The 20,339-nt window shown below is 37.1% G+C and overlaps 2 protein-coding genes across 3 annotated transcripts; one reads left to right on the plus strand and one right to left on the minus strand.

Moving 5' to 3' along the window:
- Positions 1-1,496: 1,496 nt before the first annotated feature.
- On the plus strand, positions 1,497-12,020 carry LOC103943653 (isoleucine--tRNA ligase, chloroplastic/mitochondrial). The gene is made up of 22 exons (XM_009353983.3): positions 1,497-1,678; positions 2,717-2,915; positions 3,086-3,240; positions 3,319-3,420; positions 3,769-3,838; positions 4,089-4,201; positions 4,369-4,437; positions 4,651-4,758; positions 5,165-5,315; positions 6,081-6,309; positions 6,434-6,720; positions 6,830-6,966; positions 7,401-7,548; positions 7,912-8,043; positions 8,531-8,659; positions 9,434-9,561; positions 9,662-9,820; positions 10,101-10,226; positions 10,423-10,496; positions 10,650-10,899; positions 11,335-11,514; positions 11,608-12,020. Exons 1-22 carry the CDS (start codon positions 1,592-1,594, stop codon positions 11,854-11,856), a joined length of 3,282 nt encoding a protein of 1,093 aa, XP_009352258.2. The 5' UTR covers positions 1,497-1,591; the 3' UTR covers positions 11,857-12,020.
- A 577-nt stretch (positions 12,021-12,597) lies between these two features.
- LOC125467940 (probable histone-arginine methyltransferase 1.3) lies at positions 12,598-18,233 on the minus strand. 2 transcript variants are annotated; one of them, XM_048571610.1, is made up of 14 exons: positions 18,030-18,233; positions 17,730-17,792; positions 17,414-17,516; positions 17,040-17,183; positions 16,745-16,848; positions 16,542-16,640; positions 16,387-16,456; positions 16,165-16,261; positions 15,669-15,723; positions 15,381-15,464; positions 14,511-14,692; positions 14,252-14,424; positions 14,021-14,172; positions 12,598-12,961 (listed from the first exon to the last, which is right to left on the minus strand). In XM_048571610.1, the coding sequence occupies exons 1-14, from the start codon at positions 18,231-18,233 to the stop codon at positions 12,956-12,958; spliced, it is 1,536 nt and encodes a 511-aa protein (XP_048427567.1). In that variant the 3' UTR covers positions 12,598-12,955. The 2 variants fall into 2 exon arrangements, with proteins under 2 accessions (XP_048427567.1, XP_048427566.1); XM_048571609.1 differs by lacking the exon at positions 12,598-12,961 and adding an exon at positions 13,491-13,784.
- Between the last annotated feature and the right edge of the window lie 2,106 nt (positions 18,234-20,339).

Genomic DNA, 20,339 nt, shown 5'->3' on the forward strand with positions numbered 1-20,339 from the left:
TCGACAGATTGATGTGTCCGCTGCAGTCTTAAGCTTTTATGCTGATTGTCCACAAATTCAATGGTTTAGCTATTTAGACTCGGCGCTTTTGTAAGAAATTTTTGCTGTTTACAAGCATTTTAGTCCCACATCGACCAAAAAACAAAGAAAGCCTTTATGCTAAGGTCAAGTGGACCGCCTGATTAGATGATTGGTGACAACTTCTTGTTGAGAAGTTTGGTAGATGATGTAAGTGGGTGATGAGGATGATTGATCGTCAAAATCTGTTGTTGCCAAGTTCAAAACTCATGAGGGCTAAGCTAATTATCTTGACTTGAAGATTAAAGAAATGGAAAAATGAATGATAGTTTTGATCTGGATTAAGAATTGTTACATCTATGTAAAAGCTAGATTGTATATATTTAATTTTGGTTTCTTTACACTAATGACAATTTTTATAATTAGTATTTTTAATAACGCTTAGGCTGTTTCGAAGGCAGGGCGACCATTAAAACGTCTCTATTCAGTGGGAGTAGGCTTGAACTCGTCTAGACGTGGTCGATGCGCGCTTGAAAAGTTGCCTAAATATGGAATTTTATCAGTTGAAATCTGAAAATTTTAGTTGCAAAGCCATTGCACTTTGAAAAAGACGGCCTTATTTAGAGTGATTTCTTTTGCTAAAGTTTCGTTTTCCTTACTATTTTTTGTTTTCTTTAACTTTTTTTTCTCTTTAAACTAACCCACCGATTGTTGTTTCTCACTTGTTCATCATATTGTTTCAATATATTCTCTCATCACATTTCTGTAAAAGCATCTTACATCTTTATATTATTCTTTTCTTAAAAACGTGATTGGCCGACATAAAAAAAAAGCATATTTTTATTTTTATTGTTTTTTTTGTACTGTTAAATATCAAACTCTTTTCTCAAATGTTATATTATCCTTGTTTTCTTACCAAAAAATTTGTTAACACTTAACATACATGCCAGTATCTTACTGAAAGAACAAATTCTACCTGTGAATTTAGATTTTATGGTGTGAATTGAGTTTTAATATCCAATACTTTTTTCTTAAACTTTAAATTTCGTTTGGGAATGCTTAGCAAGCAATTCTGCCTAAAAGCACAATACGATTTCAAATAAAGTGCTCGTTTGAAAGTGCTATTAAAATGACTGAAAATGTTTTTAGTGAAAATATTTTTAGATTCTAAAAGCATTTAAAGTGTTTCTTGCAAGAAGTACATAACTTTGCTTCTTATAGGAAGCATTTAAGTGCTTTTTGAAGATTCACATACATTTTTACTAAAAATTGGCTCCAAAAACATTTCTATCAAAAGTATTTTCAGTTATTTTAAAAACACTTCTAAACAAATTCGAAGTGAAACGCATTTTGTAGTCAAATAGATTTTGAATGAAAACCCTACTATTGAGAAAATAAATAAATAAATGAAACGGGTTGAGCCCCGTTTCTTTGGCGGGTCGGAACCGGAAAAAACAAACGGCTGTAAGGTTTTGGCTGGTTTTATCCGCATTCCGCATGGTGTTTCCCTCTTTCTGCTGACACTTCAGTGGTAGTCACGGTCCCCAGAAATGGCGAAGAAGCTGCTCTTCCGATGAACTTCAAATCCTTCGCCGCCCACTCTTTGGCGCTCCAACCCAGGGAAGCCGCCATGGCTGCTATTCAAACCTCTCCCTATCGGGTATACACACTCACACAAGAAATATAACTGTATTGGATATACACGCACACACCAGCACTTATTCTGAGCTCACAGTTGAGTGTTCACTTTCTGTTTGGTTCCCGAGAAAATGTTAGGAAGGACTAGAAACACTTGGAAGTTTCGGCAGGGCCTTTAAATTGTTCTGCTTTCTGTTTGAGATTTCTAGCTTCGTCTTCTTCCTACATTTGTCCCATGGTTTCCGGGAAAAGGATCGCAGTTTTCAACTGTTTGAAGAACCTTTTGGGATATTTGTGATGAGTTTTAAAGTTGCGATTTTTGCTCCTTCTTCAGTTGTTCTAGTGGTGAAGTGATGATGTACTTGAATTCGGAATTTCAGTTTGAGTTTATACGAAAGTGGATTACAATTCGGTTTCATGTGTCTGCATAAAGTTGCGATTTTTATCGGCATATGAGAGTATGAGCCATTGTTAGAATTTTTATTGTGGCGCATCAGTTGCTTGATGGAATGTCACACAAAGACTTTCGATGGAGTTCTCGATGGTCGGAGTTTTGAGCGTCTTTTTTCTTTAATTCGGTAGAAGATTCAGATAGAACAAATAAAAATTACGAAATGTATGCAGTGTCTTGTTTATTGTAAGTGAAATTCAAAAGTGAGAGCTGACAGAACTGATTTTGTCAAAATGTGGAAACTGCCATTGTTTTTTTCTTTCTATTTTACAAAGTGCAAAGACAACTCTATAAATGCTCTTAACTTCTAATTGGAATTCAACAACCAAACCAAATCGCAATAATGGTAATAACCAACTGCGAACAAATTGTAACTTACTATTAACCAATAAATTTAGATTCCCTTCCACAGTTCTCAATTGTTCTGTTTCTTTTCTTCTTCTGAACTTCTTTCGACATAATTTTACTTGAAATAAACGGCTTGATTCATGATTGAGTTCAAATTTGTCATTTGAACATTAGATTATCCTATCTCATTTAACTCCATCTTAAATCTTTTTACTATTTTCTAATAAACAGAACTGACAAATTGGGTTGTACATGGATCAGGTTCTATCGCAAGGAACCTGCGCATCTTTTAGGAGCACAGCTTCCGTTGGCCTATTTTATTTCAGAGATAGGTCTTCAGTTAAAGTATTCTCCCTCCTTAACATGGTGCACTATTCTACCTTTTCCAATGACGAGTTTGGTTTGTCCTCAAAGCGAAGATCTCGAGGACCTGTTATGGCCGCAAAGAAAGCAGCTGAAGGTGTTTTTCTGTGTTATTATTCTTATTTCAAATTTGGTGCTTGTAGCGTTGGTCTGTCACATGATTTCTAGAGAAGTCCTTTTGAAGTATTTCTAATTTTTGTCTGAAAACCAAACGCAATATTCCTTTTATTCTTCTCCTAATTATTTGGGTTGATTGTTGTTGTTTAGGAAAAAAGCAAGAAGACGGAAAATACAAGCACACAGTTGAGCTGCCAAAGACATCATTTAGCATGAGAGCAAACTCTTTAACGCGAGAGCCTGAAATCCAAAAGATATGGGATGACAATCAAGTGTTCAAAAGAGTTATTGGTAAAAATACAGGGGTGAGTTTCATACATGCCTTAGATTTAGGTATCTGTGACCTGGCGTGAATTATTGCAGACTTTTACTTTCTTGGTCAGGAAAATTTCATTCTTCACGATGGTCCTCCGTATGCCAATGGAGATCTTCACATAGGCCATGCTTTAAATAAGATTTTAAAGGATTTTATCAATCGTTACAAGGTATTTATTCCTCCTCTACTTATCCGTTCGCAATGATATTTTTACATATATTTCACATTCATTTTCAGCTTGGGTGAGGTATAACATTTCAACTTTGGATGCTGCTTAAGAAAATAAAAATGCATGAGAGTTTCATGCTGCTTCACAGTTATTTATTCAACTAATATTTTGATGAACTCTGCTTATAACATACTAAAATAAATAAAACAAAACAGCTTTAGTTACATAAACCCAGATCCTATCCTCTTTATACATGCAAACTAAGCTACATTTGATTGTTTGTCAAAGCTAATGACCCTCTCACAAAAATAAGTAAAGTTCATTCCTGTATTCTTTTTCTGTGGGCAGCTTCTTCAAAATTATAAGGTTCATTATGTGCCTGGTTGGGATTGTCATGGCTTACCAATTGAGTTGAAAGGCAAGTAATGTTTCGATCATATTCATTTATGTATCATGAAAACCACTTTCAGAGGGAAAATAAGTTGAAGAAGCGTTCTATAGAATCCTCTCAGTTTTTCCTAATGTGGCCTTAATTGGTAAAAATCAAGGTTTTAATTTTTTTAATTTTTTTTTTTTTATCGAGAAGTAGAAATCCAGTTTGAGTACATTTGGTTTATTTTCCTGGGTGAATGTGCTGATTAACTTGGGCATCATTTCGATCATTTCAGTTCTGCAATCACTTGATCAAGCTGCTCGAAAGGATCTAACACCCATAAAGTTGAGAGCAAAGGCAGCTAAATTTGCCAAGCAAACCGTTAAAACTCAGATGGAATCATTTAAGGTAAATACCCTTTGTCATCTCTCACAACAACTGTTTGTTTCTTGGCTCTATAAGAGTGATTCTTTGCAGATTATTTTCTTGACCCTTAAGGCTTAGTTTGCAATTTAATTATGTTGAATCCACTGCTTGAAATAATCTTGAACATTGATTGTTTCATCTGATTGCAGCGTTATGGAGTGTGGGCAGACTGGAATAATCCTTACCTAACTCTTGATCCAGAATATGAAGCTGCTCAGGTACTTACAATGTTCATGATTAATTTGTAGACAATTTAAAGTTTTAAACTGAATGTAACCTCTAGAAGATGGTCAACAATCCTATGCTGTGGTAAAAAGATGTCTACCAATGGACTTCAGATAGCATTTTTTTTGTCTAACAAACCTTAAAAGGAGAAATGAAATATATTAAAAAAGGCTAAACTTGCTCATTTGTATCGTATCATTTCCTAGATAGAAGTATTTGGCCAGATGGTCCTTCAAGGTTTCATCTACAGAGGCAGGAAACCAGTTCACTGGAGCCCCTCATCACGAACTGCTCTTGCAGAGGCTGAGTTGGAGGTAAATTCTTATCTGCTTAACATAACTACATAGAAAATGTCACCGCTATGACATGTGCAGTTTGTTACTCTGTGTTGCTTCTGAACAGTTCCAAATTCTGACCAGGCTTAGATTGTGCTTATCTCATGTTCACATCTATGTATAAATGTGCTTCATTTATCCAGAGAAAACAGTTCATATGGCCTTCAAGATTTTCCAGTTTATTAATATCATAGATCTGGTTAGAAGCATAGATTCCTTCATGTATTCTTTTCATAATGTATTTTCCATCCTTCTGTAAATGTTGTCGCTTTTTTTTTGTGATGCTTTTGTAAAAGGATGTCAATTTTCATGTTTTATCTCATTTTGCTTTCTTACATTGTATTGGTATAGTTCCTATTTACTTGACCGAAACTTTTATATGCAGTATCCAGAGGGGCATGTTTCAAGAAGCATATATGCCATTTTCAAATTGGTCAGTGCCTCTCCAACTTCAGGTGGCTTATTAAATGAGTATTTCCCAGATGTGTGCTTGGCCATTTGGACAACAACTCCCTGGACTATTCCAGCCAATGCTGGTGGGTTTCTTTGCTGCCTATTCCAAAAATCTAAATTATTGGTAGCAGCATATTACTTACAGTATTTTTGTACAGTCTTTACTCATTATATTAGTTTCTTTTTCATTTGTATGGATCTCAAGGTGATAACAGCATACTAAACTATAGTATTTGTTTAAACTCATCAGGAAAGTACCACAAATAGAAGGCTCTATGCTTATATCCTTCTCTATTCTTTACAAATAAGCTGTTTACTGAAGCTGCCCGTAGTTATTTTGCTAAAATTTTCTTCAGCCTAGATTTTGCAAAAGAAACTTCTTGATCTTAACTCTTAAGTCGTTATTAGTCAGTCATCTTTGTTCTTAATCCGTTTTATGCCTTGTATATAGGAATAGTGTCAACTGTTTGTAATTAAGCATTAGCTTGATTTGGAAATTTGGATGAACTTACTTTGAAGAGAATGTAACATTAAAATCCTCACCTCTTGTCACTTGTAAATTGTAATATAACCTGCTACACAGTTATTTGTAATTAAACATTAGCTTGATTTGGAAATTGGATGAACTGACTTTGAAGAGAATGTACCATTAAAATCTTTGCCTCTTCTCACTTGTAAATTGTAATATAACTTGCTACACAATTATGGATTCTCATCTTGCTGGTAATTGGTGTTAATTAATATGTGTTTTCCTACATAATGAAGCATTCCCACTTGTAGATATGACATATGAGCACCTTCCTTGGTCATTTAAGTAATAATTTTACTCTCCCTGTTTCATTTCACAGCGGTGGCAGTGAATGCCAAGCTTTTATATGCCATCGTTGAAGTACAGTCACTCCCAGAAGATTCTTTATCTGATGGAAACAAAAAGGGAAGGCCAGGAAATCTTTTGAAGGAAGAAAAAAAGCCTTTCCTTATTGTTGCTTCAGATCTTGTGCCAGCGTTAGAATCAAAATGGGGTGTGAAGCTTGTTGTTAGGAAAAGGGTGCCAGGTTCAGATCTTGAAAACTGCAGGTTTTGGATTTAAAATGATACCTATGAAGAAGATGTATTTATTTAACATAATTACCTCCCTTTTTCCATCACTGATGAAACTGAAAACTATTGACTGAGGTGTGATTTCTAATTTTCATTTCAGGTATTTCCATCCGGTTTTTAATAGGGAATGCCCGGTTGTCATTGGAGGAGATTATATTACGACAGAATCAGGAACAGGACTGGTCCATACAGCTCCTGGACATGGCCAGGAGGATTATGTCACTGGCCAGAAGTACGGACTACCTATGCTTTCTCCTGTAGATGATGATGGAAAGTTCACTGAAGAAGCTGGAAAATTTTGTGGGCTTGATGTACTTGCGGATGGTAATATTGCTGTCGTGAAATACTTGGATGAACATTTATCAATTATCATGGAAGAATCCTACCGTAAGTTCTTTCTTTCCCTTGAGCGGATGATAAGGGAACTTTCCTATTATTTTTTCTTTTGGGTTATAGCAAGCTGAGTCAGTGACAAGCTCTTCCTTCTGTTATGCAGAGCATAAGTATCCATATGACTGGAGAACTAAAAAACCCACAATATTTAGGGCAACTGAGCAATGGTTTGCTTCAGTAGAAGGGTTTCGCGAGGCTGTTATGGATGCAATTGGTCATGTAAAATGGATTCCACCTAAGGTATTCGTGGGGACGGCGTCTTGTATGACTTTATTTATTGTATGCATAAGAAGGTCATTTTAGTTATCTCGGACTCTAACATAGTTATTGTGCCCTTTGCCAGCTTGTTCTTTCTGTTCAATGTTGCTTCATCATCTAGCAGAATTTGAATCCTTGTTTTTGCAGTGTTTCCCAGTACTATATGACATCTTCAACCGCATTTCCTCAACTTACACTAAGTTTCATAATTATTTCACTCATATTTAGCACAAGTCCCAATTCACCTTCATTAAACTTAATAAGCGGTTCATTTCAGCCAGCCTAGAAGGAAAATGTGCTTGGAATTGTGAAGTTTATGTATTATGTTTTCCTAGGAGTTTTACTGATTTAGCAGTTTTAGATTTGGTCATTATTTATAGGTCTGGATTTACATTAGTTTACATGCTATTGTTCAGGCAGAAAACAGAATTTCTGCAATGACTTCTAGCCGCTCTGATTGGTGTATATCGCGGCAAAGGACATGGGGTGTTCCAATTCCAGTCTTTTATCATGTGGAGTCAAAGGAACCTCTGATGAATGAAGAGACTATTGAGCATATCAAGTGTAAGAGCCAGTTAGATATACACTTCCTCTTTCTGTCTACTTATTTCCAAATATTAGTGTCTAATTAAGATCTTATATAAATTAATATTTGCTTTAATTTTGAGCATCAGTTGGGAATATTTCCAACTGCATATGAGATGAGGGTTTTCTCACTCTTTCTAATGCACGGTGTCTGTCTGTGCACACACAGGTGTGTATTTGTGTGCTTTTTGTACATATAAGAAGATAGCTATATAGATCAATGAATGAATATCCATATGTACAGAGACTGCTCAAATGATTAGCCTAATTTTAATTATTTTAAAGATGAATGGTGTATTTAATAGATTAAATTTTGATTCTTTCAGTCCTCTGTTTTTGCAGCGATAATATCCGAAAAGGGTAGTGATGCGTGGTGGTACATGAAGGTGGAGGATCTTCTCCCCGATAAATATCGTGATAAAGCATCTGAATATGAAAAGGGGACTGATACAATGGACGTATGGTTTGATTCAGGTATTGATGTAGCTTTTATTTAACCTTGTCAGCTCTACCTTGTGCTGCTATATAGGAATATTCTCTATTACTTGGTAATGGCATGAATATAGATAGATAATTTCATCATTGATGATTTTTTTTTTTCCCTTACAGAAGGGTAGTCTGGAAATATCTCATTTTGCATCTCAATCCATTTGTATCTTCATGGTCATTTTTATCATATTGAAATATGCAACTTCACTTGTTTGGTTGAAACATATAGTGGTTCGTTGTTGGTTCTGTTGTATAGTTGCCTTGCCTATTCCAGAACATAATTTTTCTCAGTCAAATATTCCAGAGCATAATTGAATTTTGTCTTTTCGCTTACCATATTATCTATTGGGATTAATTGGTGTTTACTACTTTGGATGCATGTACATAACTGCATCTAACTTTTTCAGTTCTGTAATTTAATCTTTTATGTTTCTTTACATGGATTTAAGTAAATTGTTAAGTTCTATTTCAGGCTCTTCTTGGGCTGCAGTGTTGGGGAAAAGAAATAGCCATAGTCTTCCTGCAGATTTGTACCTTGAAGGTATGGATCAGCATCGTGGGTGGTTCCAGAGTTCTTTGCTAACAAGTGTTGCTACTAAAGGTAACGAGAATCTGGTCATGTTCATTTATCTTCACTATGCAATATAACATTAAATAAGTTTTTCTTAATAATAATCAATAAAAAAAAGAGAGGTTGATTTGTATCTTTTTTATTTTTATTCTGTGTAAATAGCACATTTGTGCATTACTCCTCATGTTTGAATTGTGATTAATTTTGGGGAGGTTTCACACACACATTTTCACCGGAGGTCTTGTTCTTTATTTAAGACAATTAAACATCATGTGGTTCCCTTCACTCATACCTGATGGGGTTTGTAATTTGTACTGTTCGCAGTTAGTTGAGTCTTTTGACAGAAAAAAAGAATCACATGTTGTAAATAACATGTGCATTTTTTTTGTGTCCAAGATCTATGTAGGATGAATATGTTTAAAATGGCTGCGTTAATCCTTCCATTGCATTATCTTCTTACCCTTGACTTTGAGTATTGGCGTCATAGCTGAGCTGAATAAAAATAGTACATTGTGAATGCAAACCAGACTTAGATTGGTTGCTGGGTAAGATCCTTCGAATTAAATATCTTGACTGCCGCGTTGTAGCGACTACAATGTACTCTAGTCTCTAACTATAGTAGTCGAACGTTGAGGGAAATGGTATGTAATTTAAATAGTTTCAGCAATGCTAGTATATACTTGTTTATGTCCAGTTGTTCATTCTTCTGTATGGATTTTAAGCCACGGAGGATGATTTCATTTTACAGAGAAGTATTTATTTCAAACAGTGACTACATGAATCTATTATTTTTCTTCAATACAGGAAAGGCTCCATATTCCAGTGTTATAACACATGGATTTGTATTGGATGACAAAGGTTTGAAAATGAGCAAATCTTTGGGTAATGTAGTAGATCCACGGACTGTGATTGAAGGAGGGAAGAACCAAAAGGTAAGTGATTGTTTTAAGGTAAATTTAAACCTACTAATTACCACCTGAACCCATCCTTCAACAGTATCTGGATACTAAACTCTTGTTTCCCTGCTGGCAGGATGGCTATGGAGCAGATGTCCTGCGTCTCTGGGTTTCTAGTGTAGATTATACAGGCGATGTAACAATCGGCCCTCAAATTCTCCGTCAAATGTCAGACATTTATAGGAAGACGCGGGGAACATTGAGATACCTTTTGGGAAATCTTCATGATTGGAATGTATGTTCAACATTCACAATCAGTGCTTTGGAATTCAGACGTCTCACCCTATAAAAAATTCTACATGTTTAGTCATCTTAAGACTCCCATCTTTACTACCGCTTGCTGGATAAATATTTTTACTCTCTCCTGACCCCGAATACACAGATTGGTGCACATGCACACAACTTATGTATAAAACCTGTTTATTGCTTCTTTTTATAAGTTTATGCTCTGTTTCAGGCAGTTTTATCTCTTGGTCTGTTGTTTTCACTTATATATAACTACATCATGTTGGCAGGCTGATAGTGCTATCTCATACCACGATCTTCCCATGATTGATCAGTACGCACTGTTTCAGCTTGAAAATTTTGTGAAGAACAGTAAAGAGTGCTATGAAAACTATCAGTTCTTTAAGATATTTCAGGTGAACTTTCTCTTAACCCTGTTGATTTGATTAAGTTATGTTTCTGTTTAAAGTGTATTGTTTTATGCTCAATTAGATGACAGCATTTTGGATTATCTTACAGTTGCTACTGAATCCTGATTGTATGTCAACTTAGCCCCCTTAATTTAGCTGGAATTCCATGCAACTATCTAATTAGCTTTCTTCATATTCTCAGATCATACAGCGGTTTGTTGTCGTTGACCTGTCAAACTTCTATTTTGATGTCGCCAAAGATCGCCTTTATGTTGGGTAATTCATCTCCTGCTCAATCTACCAGTTTCTAAGCACCTGCATTACTTTTGTGCCCTCCATTGGTCTGTCAGCCTCATGATGTTTATATGCTTTTACATTACAAGTCTTCATTTTCTAGAATTAGTGATGAAGCATGGTTTATCATTTCAGGGGCACAAGAAGTTTTACTAGGAGAAGTTGTCAAACAGTTCTTGCAGCGCTTCTCCTATCTGTAGTGAGAGTGATTGCCCCGATATTACCTCATTTGGCTGAAGATGTATGGCAAAACCTTCCGTTCCAGTACACTGACGAAGATGGCTCTGCTGCCGAATTTGTTTTTGAATCAAGATGGCCAGCTTTGAACAACACATGGCTCTCTCTTTCGAAAGAGGAAACTAATTTCTGGGAAAAAATTCTTGAGGTAATCACCATTTTGTTTAATGTTCTTCACACATTAGTACAATTTGGGGTTTGTGCAGTCCATGTCCTTGTGCCATATTACAACTGAGTTGTTTAAGGGAAAACCTTCTTGGAAAATTTAAACTCCTTTCTTATTGGTTGTCAGTGAAAAAATTAACGATATCATAAACTTGATGCTCTTGAATCTCATCATCATTGTTCCTCTCTAAGCCAAAATTAACGATATCATAAACTTGATGCTTTTGGTTGTCTGGCTTTGACGTTTCGTTCTTGTTTACTTTCTTTTCCTGACAATGGTTTATTCACCTGTAAAATAATCAGATAAATCTAGATTATAATGTTAGAAGTGGTCTTAGAACAATGAAAGAAATGCCACGGTTGATATCCGTCTCTGATGTATTTCACTTGTTTCTAATGCGTATGCACTTGTGAGCAGTTGAGAACTGAGGTGAACAAAGTCCTGGAGGTTGCTCGTACGGAAAAGCTAATTGGCTCTAGTTTAGATGCCAAGGTCTACCTCCACACTTACGATTCCGGTCTGGCCTCTAGATTAGGTGAAATGTCTGCGGCCAACAACGACGCAGACACACTGCATCGCATATTCATAACATCTCAGGTAAGTTCAATTCCTAACCACTGGTTCACCTGGTGGCTAAACAGACATGATCCGCCCTCTGATCACTATTTACATTTGTCTATATGAATGCAGGCAGAGGTTCTTCCTTCGTTGGAAGATGAGCTGATTGCGAACATACCTCACAAAGGAGAATACCTCATCGGAGAAAACGTCAAAGTCTGGATTGGAGTGGCTCGTGCCGAGGGCCTAAAGTGCGAAAGATGCTGGAATTATTCACCTCAAGTTGGTTCCTTTCCAGAGCACAGCACGCTTTGCGGCCGCTGCTATAATGTGGTAAATGTTCAACACTCTCCATCTCCGGCCGTAGCTGTGGTCAGTTGAGATTCCGTCAGTTCGACATTTGCTCCGATTCCCTTCCTTTCTGGGTTGAGCAGACAAGTGTAGTGCATATTGCTTAGAGCTGCATTTGTACAGACTACAGAGCATCATTGAAGATTTTGACGAATATTTCAAGCAATACAATAATCCAAGTGTTGTACGGAAAATTCCCTACTTTTTTTTAGGAAACTACAAGGTCCAACTATAATGGTACGTTAATGCAGGATCTAACAGTTGATTTTTCGGACCAATCAGTAGCAAATTTGGAAACTATGCACCGCATCCTCCGTCTTACTGTGTAAAGCAAAAAGGACATGGAAATGTGTGTCAACCTAGCTTTGCATAACATTCAGGGAGTCAACCCTAACAAGTATTATTTTAACTGAAGGTGAGGCCATAACTTGTTAGAAAACTGAGAGTTTAACCGGACAAGGACTGGGATTGGGTTTTTTTAACCCCAATCTAAGTTGGGTCAAACTAGGTGACTGGTTAATTAGCATTCTAAAATACTAGGTCATACGTGTCACAATCTTAAAGGTCAACTGAAGTTCTAGGGACATTTTTGTTATTTCACGCTTTCAAGAATTAAATTACAGTAAAATGATCGTAACATTTACTCTTTTGAGAAGGAGAAGGCTAGAAGGACCATATTTTTATACCAATTTTGTGTATCATCTACCATGATAAATGAAGTGTATATATATGCCACGTCAATTAAAAAAAAAATTCTGACTGGATGTCGACTATACACATCACTTGCCACATTAGATATTTCGAGAATATAGTGTAAATATGTGGTCTCCCTGGCCATTACAAGCTTCAGTTTTATATACGAATTTTATCAGTGCACGTAAGACTGAATGTGGGACGCACCCAGTAATGTCATAAGATGGTTGTCTTGTCTAAAAATAAACAGTATATTTCTTTGCAAAAGATCACCATCTCAAGTTAGTTCCTTTCCAGCCGCTGCTATAATGTGGTTAATATTCAACAATCTCCATCTCCAGCCGCGGCTGCGGTCAGTCGAGATTCCGTTGGTTCGACATCTGCTCGAATTTCTTTCTGGGTTGAGCAGACTGGTGGCTTTTGTACAGCATATTGCTTAGAGCTGCATTTGTACAGAGCACCAATTGAAGATTTCGACGAATATTTCAACCAATACAATAAACCAAGTGTTGGACATGGAGTCCAACTAGAAAGGTACGTTCCATGCGAGATTTGACGGGAGCAATGATCCATCAGATCTCTATATGCAAAATCTAACCGTTAATTTCTCGAAGAACCAACAGTGGAACATACCATGAATTCTTTGTTTTACTGTGTCATGCAAAAGGACATCGAAATGTCTATCAACCTAACATTGCATAACATTCAGGGAGTCAACCCTATTGGAAAACTGAAGACAGTACTTTCCATGGATCATCAATGCCAGACAACCGGTTGGCCATGTAGCAACCCTAAACCCTACAGGGTAAAAATGCCTATCAGTTGATGACCTAACGTTGACCAACGTTCAGGGAAGCAACCCTAATGGACAGAGGAACAAGGCTTATCACAGGTGGTCCGAGCCCCCAAATCAGTTCTTAAAACGTAAGACATTTGGGTACACTCACAACGGTGTCTTATTGATAAGCTGGTGAAATCAAGATAAAATTGCATAAATATGCTGCACAAGCCACTCAAATGAATATCTAATTTACAGGGGTTAAACCCTAGGACATGGAGGAAGTGAGAGACCAGTTAAACGGGAAGTGGTGGACGACTAACAGGGAACCCTAGCACTTGCTAGAGTAAAACAGTTTATGTTACAAAACAAACAGAGATCAAATGTTCTTCAAAGCCCCCGCGGATTTGGCAAATTCTTCCAGTAAGATCTTTGAGCCTGAAGTCGGTGAGGGTGGTTGTGGAATAAATTCAGAATCGTCCAAATCCTGGGAGTGAATGGGTATAATGTAAGAACACAAACCAAGTTAGTATATACTCAACAGCTAGAAAAACGGCATTTTTCTAGTAAACGATTGCAGGACAAAACCCGGTATATCTACATTTTTTTTTTTGTTGCTCCTAGAAGACGGTAGTGATTTAATTAATCATTATGCTTTGAACCGAAATACAATAATTCAAATATTCAGAAGGATAGGGTCCAGTTGACGGTGATAGCCCTCACCTGTGTCTGTATTTGCTGATGTGGTTGCTGATCTTGGGCAATTGTGTAGGCTTGCGGTTGCGACATTCTATAGTAGGGCTCTTTGAGATCAAGTTTACAAGAAGACTGCTGAATTATACCTCCTAGCTCAGCCCCAGGGCCCCACATTTTAGCTGAAGGTGAGGCCATAACTCGTTAGAAAGCCGGAAAAAGAAATCTGAAGCCAAAACAAGTATTATATTAGACACTGACCTGCCAAAGTGAGATATATTGTGTAACTCTGAGAATTGTGGGCAACCATGTGGAGTCGGCCAGTGATTTCTTGTCCTGCCATCACATAAATTGGCTGAGAGAGAACGCAGCGTAATTGGTACCAATGGGTTGTTGGTGCACCAGGCACGGTGGTAAGCCACCTTTGTACGGTACTGTAAACAAGCAATGTGAAAGCAGTTATAAGATGAAATGCAGAAGATTATATTCATTCCACAAGATCATTGATGCAGATGATTACCTCCCATCAAACAAGACATCGAACCAGCATGCTAACCCATGCACTCTAGTGCCTACAGTAGCTGTAAACCGTAAAGGTATGTCGATTTCATACAAGTCCTCTTCGCTTGTTTTGGTAAAGTCAATCACATGAGACATTGAAGGAGCCACCAGTAATCTTGGATCAAAAGCATCTACCACAGGCTGTTCGAGAATAAAACAGAATAATTCAGCACATCAAGTCCTAGCAACCCAAAACAACCACCAATAAAATGTCTTGCACAGATATAATTTTGGATCCTGGAAGTTTTAAATAATCCCTCACCAAGGAAATTCAGCCATTTCGGTCTGAGGGGTTTGCAAAAGCCTTGGAAAGTTATTGATGTTGCAAATGTCCAATTATTTTTGTTGTTTCATTTAAGAGATGCATAAACCCTTAGCTCAAAGGCATAGGCAAGTCAATAAAAGTAGCTGGGTTCTTATAAAACCATACTGATCGACTAAGGGAATTAGATTCTTAAATTGTGATGGCAGAGGGTATGTAGCTATCCCTTATTTCACAAGACCATGAAAAGTGAAGAGCGCACACAGAGTGACAAATCAAGTTTGATTAGGTTTATCGTCAAGCGTAATTTCATGGAATAGGAAATAGGAAGAATCCAGGAAATCCTAAAACTAAAATTCAATTTAACAAGTTAAAAAAAAAAAAAAAATAGTTTAATTACTCAAGTTCTTATTTAACCTACACATGTAAACAATGGTTGCAAAACACAGCAATATCTCAAAGTAGGCAAATAATATCAGTTGCAGACAACAAGCTTTGTTCAACCCAAAATTGAATAACGTACAAGTTTTGCAATACTTTTAAGTTATGCGTAAGAAATATATAGACCTGTGAAAAATATCCCTGGAATGCAGATTCATACAATGGTTGCAAATCAACTCCATAATAATTTTGTTGCTGCCAGAAGAGGGCCTGTATATTTACAAAACAAGAACATTAATCTACATCAAATAAGAGAGGAAACTGATTGCACTACACGTTTACAACAGCAATCTAATAGAACTTTTAGATCAGCTGCATTGTGCATGGCTTGTAGGTTACAAGTTTCTGAATGGTTATCCATGCATAATGTCCTTCCTTATATAAATTAACGAAAAATGATGACGACATGCGCACCTTATTTGCTATTTCAACAAACAAATATTCATCACTGAAAGGTGCCATGTGAATCCTGCGGAAGTAATCAACTTGAATTGATGAGAAAAACAAAAGTAACAGATATAATGATTTTGAATAGGTACTAATAGTAATCAATATACACTAGGACCAAAAGCAAATGAAATGAAAGATCTAACATAGCAATATAGCATCACTGAACAACCCAAGAGAAAAATAATGTGACCAGGCAACATGTAGGTAATATGATATAGAATATTTTATCATGACTAGTAACTAACATTACCTAACTAATCCTGATCTGAACTAAAATAATTTTACTGCTGGGAACCCACTTCTTGTCTTAAAAAAAGGGTAAATATCCCACCGCTGACATCTTTTTTTTTTTCCTACCCAGAGTTGATATTTTCAAAGAGTATCCCATGATACAACTAAAATAACGTACACAAGAGATACCAGAAAACAAAACATAGAAGAAATTCAAAGGTTAAATTACCTTCCCAATGTGGGGAACATTTTCCCATTTGGTTGAAGGAACCGATCTCTTGCAATCACATAGGTTTCCAGCATTCTTTCATTAATTAACAAAGTGCCTAAAGCCATGACAAAGAAAAGTTTACATTAGGACTAGTTTCAGACTATCAGCGGAGCAGATACATCAAGAAGAGCAGGGCAACATCCATTTGAATGTCTATAGCAAATATATATAGAGGCTTACCCATTGGCTCTGAGATAAGGATATCTGCTTTCTCTGGCAAGTCAACCTCCTCAATTTTACCTTTGATTACCTACATGTTGACATATGGTCCCATTAGAGGACAGGAATGAAGAAAAAAAGGACAAAACATTCAGAAATGACATCAAAAGTCTCACAGTTATCCTTTCACCAAGTGAAGGGTTCCCTGCAATTAGCCTGCGTGCATAATCTGCCATTTCAGATGCTTCCACAGCATAAACATGTTTAGCACCAGCCTATATTGGGAAGAAAAGAAATAGAAGATCAAGAAGAGGTATGCCAAGACAAAATATGCAAGATTACTATACACAAACTTAATTGATCAAAGAGCTGAGTGTACCTGTGCAGCAAATAATGACAAAATACCACTACCAGCACCAACATCAACAACCACGCGACCATTAAAATCCACACGATTTTCTATGACAGCAGCATAATAGGTTCCTGAAGAAGAAAAACAGGGCACTTACTAACATATTCATCATCAACTCATTGGATATTTTTAGTGAAACTAATAAAATTTAGTGTAAATACTAAATTTACAAATGGATTCTGAAGCTCAAGAATACGTCTCAACTCCAAAACAAAAGAAACGTGAAGTTGAAAATGAACAAGAATATAGTTAGTCAACTAACCTGTCCTAACATAATCCTGTAACATGTTCTGTTGATGTAGCAATTGTCCATAGTAATGGAAATACATTTTAGCAGAAGATGGCTCTATTTTGTCGTCAAACTTGCTTTTGGTAGATGATAGTTCTCCATTTGGTAACTTTTGTCCTGCAAGAGTGCACAAAAACGGATTAATTGACAAGTATGCAATGCCGCACGACAAGGAGCAAGACAGTCAAAGTATAGGAGTATTTGCATGGAAGAAATCATAAGACATAATCATGTCACAACAGAATAGCTACGTTCTAGATGTGCAATGATATTCATCTAGTACTTCTTCGGTCAATTCATCCACAAACAAAAGAAATACATCCATAAGTAAACTTTTGGAACAGAACCTTGATCAACAAGGTCCTTCTTCCATTGCTCAAATGCATGATGGAAGGCTGCACTCTCCTCCTCGTTATTAAAACGAATAGTGACTCCCCTTGAATACGATTTCTGGTTCAAAAGAAGTAATGTTAAAAGAAACAAACATCTGACAGATATTGAATGAATCCTATAACAATGTTGCGCACAAAGGTACAAACAACGAACAATGTTGCACGAAAAAGTACAATCAACGTGAAAATCCACTGCGATACATATTTGGCACTGTAAAAGTTTGCAAAGTAAAATCATCAAAATGCAAACGCGAAAAGTTATTTCGGTTACCTCTTCATCGGTATCAGAACTTTCTGTTATGCAAACTGACTGCACCGGGCCTAACTTGAATAGCTGCGAACGAAAAAACACATACCAAAATCAAACAACAAACTTAGTTACAACATTATATCAAATATTATACTACCGACTAAATCAGGTATAATTAAAATTTTAAAGCAGTAAAGCCAGGGTAAACTGTTATCAACTAGATATTTACTTTCCTTCACTTTCTCGGCAACCAAACAAAGCTGAATACTTCTCAACTTAAAAGGCTAAACTGAAACAGCATACTCCAAATAAAAGGCAAACCTTAGCAGTTTGGAGATCGACATTGAGGCGGGCATCGGACTCAGCCTCCTGCTGAAACCGGAGCTCTGCAACTCCGTCTTCGGGACTGAACCGAGCCACCGCCGGTGCCAGAGTAGTAGAAGACGACAACGAAGCGAGCTCGGAGGCGGATGCCAAAGCAAACTCCTGCTGCTTCTTCGCTGCTTCTCCTACAGAGCTCTCCATTATCTCCTTCTCCAACCTCAATCGGGATATTTACTAAATTAAAAAATCAAAAGAATAAAGGAAAAAGAAAAAAGGACAAAAAAAAAAAAGAAAGAAAAAGCAGCGACTGATTATTCGAAGACAGTGGAGGAGTGAGAAAATTAGGGTTTGGTTAGAGAGAGAAAGTGAAGGAGGGAAGGGGTTGGAGAATTTGGAGAGCCGCCAGAGAAGGAAACATCCAAGAGAGTTGGGATTTTATACCGAGAGAGCGAGCGTTGAGGAGAGTTGAGTTCACAAACACTCTTCAGAGAAAGGTTCCAATGTCGACATGTGCTGACGTGTCCATTGCGTTGGCGGTGAGTTGAGAATTCCGATTCTCGCCGAATCTTCCTTACTAAAATTCTGGAATTTATAAATTGTATCCGTTTATCGTATATTGTGTAATTAGAAGAAAAAAAAATATTTAAAATTAAACATAAAATACTTGATAAAAACTGAACGTATGATGTACGATAAAAAAAACACGATTTATAAATACACACAAAGAAAATTAGGAGAGGATGAGTTGAGGTGATGTGGTTACTTGGCTATTGCTGGATTCGGTTGTGGGACCCAGGGTGAAGCGGAAGGGTTTCCTTGCTTGTTCGGGGAGTCGAAATTTTAAAGGCAGTGGGGTTTTGGGTGTGTTAACGGTTTGGTTGACCCAAATTTAACAGCTTGCATGCTTTTGCTTTTGAGATCTTCTTTTGCTACTGGGATGTTCATGGGCTGGATCCACCACCACTAACTTGTACAATACACTGTGTTGGGCTGGGTCAGGAATCCGAGCCCAAAAATTTAGGTAAATTTTAAAGTGTGTTACAGAAAACTACCTCAACTATTAGATTAATCATAGCTTTATACCTCATAGTTAAAACATTTTAATATCGTATCTTATTTTTGAATTTGTTACAATATCATACATTTTGTCAGTTTATTTGTCAACTCCTATATTAAATGCTGGCGTAATTTGAGACAAAACCCACTTTCTATTTAAAAATTAATTAAGAAAAAAACCTCTCTCTCTCTCCTTTCTTCCCAGATGCCGTCTCCTTCCCTCACCCTGGTTCATCGCATCCAAAAATCCCATCACTCCCTCCTTCTCATACCATCGCATCCCAAACTCAGAAATATAATATCATACCACATCCCCACCCTCCCCCGTCTCCTTCACCTATTCTCTCCATCCAATTCCCCATCCTCACCTCACTACCTTCCCGGGCCACCATTCAAAGATCCGACAAACCCACACACCTTGGGTGTGGGATTCAGTAGGCAGAGTCCGCGAGTTCAGCTTAAGACGTCGGCGAAGTCCGGGAGCTCGACTGGCGGGACTACAAAGATGTCGTCTACGTCCGCATCGGGGGCGTCGAAGCCGGCGTCTTCGGTGTTTCCCATTCTGCCGTCGTCGCTGGGGTTGAATAGAACAAGACGAGATCGGGTCCGATGCCACAGGGAGCCTTTTTGGGGTTAGGGGTGACAAGGGGTCGGCGCTGGGCTCGAGCAATTTTTCGAGGCTGGGCGTCGGCGGTCGGAGTTTAGGGTCGGGAATTGGGAGGAAGAAGAAAGTTGCTGCAAGTCAGAGTAGTATTGGGTTTGGGATGGGATGGTATGAAGAGAGGAGGGAGTGATGGAGGAGGAAACAGCATCTGGGAAGAAAGGAGAGCGAAAGAGGTTTTTTTTTAAATTAATTTTTTAATAGAAAATGAGTATTGCCTCAAGCCACGCATTTAACAGATGAATTGACAAACAAATTGACGAAAGATATGACATTGCAACAAATTCAAATATAAGGTATAATATTGAAATGTTTTAAAGATAGGGTATGAAACTGTAATTAGACCAATAATTAAGGTAATTTTTTGTAATTTACCCTAAATTTTATATAGGAATCCGTATCTTGATCGTTTGATTCTTAATATAAAAAAATCCCATGATTTTAAATCAATGAAGTAACAACATTGGTGTTTGTTGAGAGAATTTTACGTTGGATATCGTCATTTGATTTTCAGATAAATGCTCATATTATAACATGGTTTCAAACAAATTATTAATATACGAGACTCAACAATCACACATACTAAGTGT

This window comes from the organism of the source record quoted next, unplaced genomic scaffold (genome assembly GCF_019419815.1).
Source record: "Pyrus x bretschneideri cultivar Hongxiangsu unplaced genomic scaffold, Pyrus_bretschneideri_v1 Contig6, whole genome shotgun sequence".
Lineage (NCBI taxonomy): Eukaryota > Viridiplantae > Streptophyta > Magnoliopsida > Rosales > Rosaceae > Pyrus > Pyrus x bretschneideri.

Bases quoted from the DNA above. Each gene is read 5' to 3' on its own strand.
- LOC125467940 (XM_048571609.1), bottom strand. From the start codon at position 18,233: ATGGAGAGCTCTGTAGGAGAAGCAGCGAAGAAGCAGCAGGAGTTTGCT. The intron at 16,849-17,039 runs GTTAGTTGACTA...TTTCTTCTTCAG, and splicing joins ACAGGATTATGTTAGGACAG to GAACCTATTATGCTGCTGTC. The intron at 14,173-14,251 runs GTCAGTGTCTAA...CCTCACCTTCAG, and splicing joins AATATATCTCACTTTGGCAG to CTAAAATGTGGGGCCCTGGG.
- LOC103943653 (XM_009353983.3), top strand. From the start codon at position 1,592: ATGAACTTCAAATCCTTCGCCGCCCACTCTTTGGCGCTCCAACCCAGG. The intron at 8,660-9,433 runs GTAACGAGAATC...TCTTCAATACAG, and splicing joins AACAAGTGTTGCTACTAAAG to GAAAGGCTCCATATTCCAGT. The intron at 10,227-10,422 runs GTGAACTTTCTC...TCATATTCTCAG, and splicing joins AGTTCTTTAAGATATTTCAG to ATCATACAGCGGTTTGTTGT.